The sequence below is a fragment of the Bidens hawaiensis genome, unplaced genomic scaffold, assembly GCF_021521415.1.
Source record: "Bidens hawaiensis isolate Kalapana, Puna unplaced genomic scaffold, B.hawaiensis_p1.1 tig00022311_1, whole genome shotgun sequence".
Classification (NCBI taxonomy): Eukaryota; Viridiplantae; Streptophyta; class Magnoliopsida; order Asterales; family Asteraceae; genus Bidens; species Bidens hawaiensis.
Genome location: NW_027493467.1, coordinates 202,561 through 208,560, shown reverse-complemented (window position 1 = coordinate 208,560; position 6,000 = coordinate 202,561). Strand labels below are relative to the sequence as shown.

At 36.3% G+C, this 6,000-nt stretch overlaps 1 protein-coding gene across 1 annotated transcript; it reads right to left on the bottom strand.

Annotated features, from left to right (window-relative positions):
* Window positions 1-992: 992 nt before the first annotated feature.
* LOC143565265 (putative 2-oxoglutarate-dependent dioxygenase AOP1) lies at window positions 993-3,927 on the bottom strand. Its single transcript, XM_077052282.1, has 3 exons — window positions 3,507-3,927; window positions 2,036-2,357; window positions 993-1,253 (listed from the first exon to the last, which is right to left on the bottom strand). The coding sequence occupies exons 1-3, from the start codon at window positions 3,878-3,880 to the stop codon at window positions 1,011-1,013; spliced, it is 939 nt and encodes a 312-aa protein (XP_076908397.1). The 5' UTR covers window positions 3,881-3,927; the 3' UTR covers window positions 993-1,010.
* Between the last annotated feature and the right edge of the window lie 2,073 nt (window positions 3,928-6,000).

The window sequence follows — 6,000 nt, the reverse complement described above, 5'->3', positions numbered from 1 at the left end:
TGGCGGTGGAACCTTGACCAACCGATGATTGTGAGGCAGCCATAACAACAAATATGAATATAGAAGAAGAGAAAACAAGAGATTAGAGAACTCAGAACGTTTGTAATAGCGTTTTTTTGTATTTTTTTGCGTTCGGGTTTGCGTTTTGAGTGTTGTGATGAACCCATTACACCAAATACCTATTTATACTAGTAGTGGGGTGTTTGGGGAGCCAAAAAAACGGCCATTTTTGACCCCAACGGTCAAAAAACGGCCATAAAACCGTTTCCCAACGGCTAGAACTACTCCAACGGCTAGAACCGGTTCCGAACCGGTTCCGGTTCGGTTCCGGTTCCTACCCGGTCCACCTCCAAAAATGTCAAACCGGTCCCGGATCGTCGGGTTGAAACGGAACCGAACCGGTTCCTACGAAAAACGGGTAGGAACCGGTTCGGTTCCACCGAACCGGTTCCAGGAACCGGTTTTGTTGTCCACCTCTAACCAAACCCAAAAGACTAGTAGTCTATGGGCGAGTGAACCCATTTGGCCTATAGGCCTCACACCAATTGCCCATTCAACCGATGTTGGACACGCATCATACCTCACAATGGTTTTAGTCAATAGCAAAGCGTCGATCATATACATCGGTATATATGACCAATCTGAAATGGATGTGAGCTGGTTGATCAATTAATTCGAGTTTGTATTTAGGGTTTATCCAATCATTTTGTTCTTGGTTTGTTATTTTGTTTGCGATGATTGAATCATGATCTATTGGGATTCTGCACATGAGGACCACACTTTGCACCTAGGAACCATGCTCGATTCCTTTGCGCCTTTAGTCTTTATAACTTAGTATGTAACAAGATATGATGCAAATTATAATGCAATTGATCTGGCCTAGTGTTCTTAGGACTTCCACACAAATTTAATACACTATTTAAGTAATTATCACATTAACAAAGGGAAATAGCAAAAATATTCAAAGCATACATAGATATAGATATAACCGAACAATCGAAAATAGTGTTTCAAATTCCACAATAGGATTTGAGGGGGAACTTTAATTTCAATCCATCTATGGCATGGTAATGAAGATATTTGTAGTGATCAAATGCATCATATTGTTGAGGGTGGTTTTCATCAACGAGTTCTTGAGGCGTCTCTACTTTGAGATCACGAATAAATGTAAATAGCCCTAGCGAATATCGATCTGTGTTCCCTTGCATCATCACCCTGTGACACGAAGGCTCTATCTTTCCATTTGTCCATGCCTAACAAAAGAAAAGAACACTATAAATATCACATATTAATCCATTCATGCACTAACTTATAAGGGGTGCTTGGGTTTGCTTGGTAAATATGATGATTTGTTATCTAGAGTAAGGACTATACAAAACAGAAACAAACTTGGCGTTGTTTCAGTTAGGAGTGAACTGTGGTTTTCATTTATGTGGTTTGTCCAGATCTGCAGTTTTAGTCAAATAGTTTCAAATTTGCGATTTTCGTCCATGTGGTTTCATTTCATTTGCAAGTAAAGCCCTAATTCATTAACTCCGCTAAGTCTGGTCGTTAAACCATCGGCGTGCCTCTCATGTGAGTGGCATTTTTGTCCTTTTTCTCCCTAAATAAACCCCGGTCGTAATTCCTAAGCCCCCCTCACGTGAGGGGCTGAGGTGCATTTGGGAAAAAGGGACAAAACTGCCTCTCACGTGAAGTGTACGCTTATGGGTTTAACGACCAGACTTAACTGGGCTAATGAGTTCGGGTTTAATTGTAAGTGAAATGAAACTACAGGGACGCAAATCACAAATTTGAAACTATTGGACTAAAACTGCAGATTTGGACAAAACATAGGGACGAAAACCGCACTTTACTCTTCAGTTAATCAGTCAACTTTAGTTAGAAAAATTATACAACTAACTTACACTTTTTTGTTTTGACATATGTGTGACTTTAGGTGTATATATATGTACATACATGTTTCTCATACGGCGTGATATTTCATCCTTGTTTTAAAAAAAATTCATGAAAAAACCGCTCATTTTTAACATACCATGCATGCATCCCCTGCCATGACTATAAAAGACGACGGTGAAGGAACAACTTCAATCCACTCGCCATCCTTTGTCATAATCTCCAAACCGTTTACTTCATCTTGGTGAAGAATGGACATGAAACTCTTATCCGTGTGCGGAACAATTCCCATTTTTCGGTCATTCCCTTGAGGACTTATGTATTTTATAAGTTTAAGTAGATAAGTTGTTGATCCAAGGATTGGTTCATAGTGGTTCTCTATTCCATAGCTTTTTGCTACCATTCTCATCACTATTTGATCTAATTCTGATACAGCCTTTGTGTACATTAACACACGTTCACTGAAATTAACATGTAATATAAACCAGTTATGAGTACATAGTTGTTGACAAGCCAAAACGAACTTGTGACAACACGGGTCGGGTTGGGTTGAGTTAAAACTTAAAACTATACTTTTCGTTTATGTTTTTAGTAATTAGTTATTTTGTCAAATATGATTACAGATTTTTTTATTTAATATGAAAAGTATTTTAGAAGATTTTATGCTAAGAAAATATTACACTTTGGATGTGTTTGACTTTTCTAAAATATACATGTTTTTCTTAGCTAGCAAGTAGGGGTGTGCGTGGTGCGTTTTTGGTTAAAACCGAACCGAAAACCAAAAGTTCGGTTTTTGGAGTATTTGAAACCGTTTGGTTTCGGTTTTTTTCGGTTTTGTTTTTTCGGTTTTCATTTTGGTTTCGGTTCGGTTTCGGTTTTTACCATTTGATCTTGAAAATTTTAGGCCAAACGAAAGTTTTCAAAAAATAATTAATTTAGGTATAATAATTTTGTTAATGGTAAAATAATAGACTATTAAACATTTTACCAAAAATATTTGAGTTACATATTTGTTAAATTCTTACAAATTACTTAATATAAAATATAAAATAACAAAAATTTAGGAATTCGGTTCGGTTTTTTCAGTTTTTTTATATGCAAAACTAAAATCGAACCGTTAGTTTGGTTTTTACAAAAACATAAAATCAAACCGTCGCTTTTTGTTTCGGTTCGATTTTTTCAGTTTGAAATTTTTTGTTTTTCGGTCCGAATTGGATTTTTCGGTTTCTTGCACACCCCTACCAGCAAGTCAAATAGACATCACCCTCTCAGCTGACTAGAGACGAGTATTTCGAAGATGTCGGCTAAATAGGCTAGTGGCTTAGCCGCTACCTCCAACTCTGAAATTCATGAAATTCCACACGTGGCTAACGGCTAGACGCGACACTTGTAAAGCTGCTAGCTAGATTAGCCTGCAAGTGTGGACTTTAGGCTAGTAGGCGACAAGTCCACATCAGCTTGCAGGCTACTTGATATAAAATGATTTAGAAAGTTTTCTATGCACAAAATTACACTTTGAACAATTTCAACATGTTTGACATATTTCGTATACAACCCGAATGGCCACGGGCGTGATTAGTCTACACTTAAAACGTCGAAAACACCCATACCTGAAACTATCATTTCCAGAGGGCCACATGAGCTTTGTGAATCTTTCAACTCCATGTGTAGTGGTTGAATCTTCAATGCCTAAGCCTTCATATAGAGGAACGACGGGTATTTGGCCGACATAGCCATGAGATGGCGTATCTGAAGTGTTCAAAACTTTCACTTCAGTAGGAAGATCAAATAACTCTTGTGATGCAAGGAAAATGGCATCATGTAGTTCTCGGGACACGCCATCATATGTGGCTATGAAACATCCGTATTCTTCAAGTGCGCGTGTAACTTCGACGCACTTTGTGACCCAAGAACTTGAAGTAGGGTTTGATTGTTTTGTATTGAGTTCAATAATAGGAAGATTGGGTTTATGTAAGGAACCCATATTTATTTCAAAAGATTTGCTTTCTTTTGTTATGTATGAAGCATATATGTGACCAAGATATATATAGCCTCCTTTTATGACTTGAAAATACTATCTTTAAATCATATCATGATTTGATCAACTATGAGAATACATAAATGGTAGTAGATCTTGGAAAAAGACATTAATCGCGGGCAGTGTTGTAAAAATCGCTATTCACTAGTCGGGCAGTCGGGTAGAGACTAGTGATTAATCAAGATTAATCAGATCGGTCTTTAATATATAATTTTTAGTTTTATATAAACACGCACACATTTTTATACGTAATTTTCAGTTTTATATATGCACAAACACATTTTTGCCGGAAATTGGTTGGAATCTTGCTGGAAACCTGATTTTTGCTGGAATCTTGCCGGAAGCAGCTGATTTTGGTCGGAATCTCATTAGAAACCGCCAATTTTGGCCAGATCGTCATCAGAAAAAGCCGATTTTGTCTTATTAATCATGATTTTGGACGAATTTGATCATTGGCCGATTAATTGGCCGACTAGCCCAAAATTAATCAATGAAGTGGAGACTAGCGATTAACCGGGATTTGATCGGCGCCTAGTCGGGATTTTTGCAACACTGACCGCGGGTACCAAGTGAACCATTATCAAATAACTGGTTGTACTTTTTTATTGCCTCATTTTGATTGATATCTTTGTTCTTTAGTTATAGAGAATAATCGTTTGTGTGGATACATTAGTTAATTAGCTATATTCAACTGGTTTAGCCCCATGATTAATGTCTTAAAGATTTAAAAAATATCATCTTTAAATTGTATTCCAAAGTTATTAACAAAAGAAGAACATAGATCAATATCAATAGTGGTCCATTCGATAAAAAGAAATTAAACCTTGGTACGGCGTGAGTCGTTTAACAGCTAAAGATTGTATTAACAACTGTCTAATTTGGAATGATCTTGTTGTACATTAGTTAGTTAAAGAGAATAACTTTGATGCAGATTAATAAAGATTAATAAGATTATTGGTTATTCAAATGAGTGTCCTTTTATCATGTGATTGATGCATGACCTTTGGTCCATGCATACCAAGTGTATGATATCTAAATGAATAATAATTGCTGATTGGCTTATAGATATATTGCTAAGCTGACCATGATTATGACTTCCGGATTTTATAATAATTGGCTGTCAATTACAGTCTCTTTCTTGGATGTTAACATGATTTCTGAGTGTATGATTACATAATTTTTAAGTTATTATGTGTCCTTTATATTATTCTAATTAAGATGGTCTCAAATTACATTTTGGATGGCCCACCGCCGTTAAAAGAAAAATTAAAAAGATGGTCCCTAATTGGCTAATTCAATTATCTAATTACAATAATATTTGGTAAAGAACATATCTTGATATGAGCTGATTCAAGAGGAGAGTCAAACAAGCTAGAAAAATGGCACAACTTGAAAATGTCATAATTTGGGCGATGCTTGAAGTTACGGTGACCATAAGCAATTGACAGAAAGGTTTCGTCGAGTCGGATCATGTGAAAATGGCCATATGCAGTTTGGCATAGCTAGTTGGCGGACCAAATTCCATTATTTGGATCCCTGATTTTGAATCGAACGCTTTTCCCCATTTTCGTAAATTTTGATTTGTTTCCTTTTACATAAAAAATGATTATTTGAGTAATTCACTAGTCGAACCTTTTTCCCCATTTCGTACTTTTGATTTGATTTGTTTTGTTTTATCCATTTTCGTAATGTTTATTTGCAACACCTTTTCATGTCATGTAGCTCTGAATTCCGTGGCTTTCGAATAGCACATGAAGGTGTCAAAATAGACGGGTCAGATGCGTGTTGAACTGTTCGAGGCTGGGTTCGCCAACACTTTTCTTCTCATTTTTATACTTCTATTATATGAATAACAAGTGTGTTAAATTTGACTAAATCCTAAGTTTCCCTATACATATTTAACCTCACTTTTAGTATATAGTTTAGAGAGAAAGGGTTTTAGGGGTGTATGGAGAATGATGAAGATTTGTGGAGAGAAATAGACCAACGAGGGAGCGTCACCTCAAACTTAATAAGTATATGCATGAAGATCTATTAGTGCGTATGAATACTTATGAAGGTATTCT

Excerpts from the sequence above, each read along its gene's own strand:
- LOC143565265 (XM_077052282.1), bottom strand. The coding sequence starts at position 3,880 with ATGGGTTCCTTACATAAACCCAATCTTCCTATTATTGAACTCAATACA. Across the intron at positions 2,358-3,506 it reads TCTGGAAATGATAGTTTCAG|TGAACGTGTGTTAATGTACA; the intron begins GTATGGGTGTTT and ends TGTTAATTTCAG. Across the intron at positions 1,254-2,035 it reads TGGCAGGGGATGCATGCATG|GCATGGACAAATGGAAAGAT; the intron begins GTATGTTAAAAA and ends TTCTTTTGTTAG.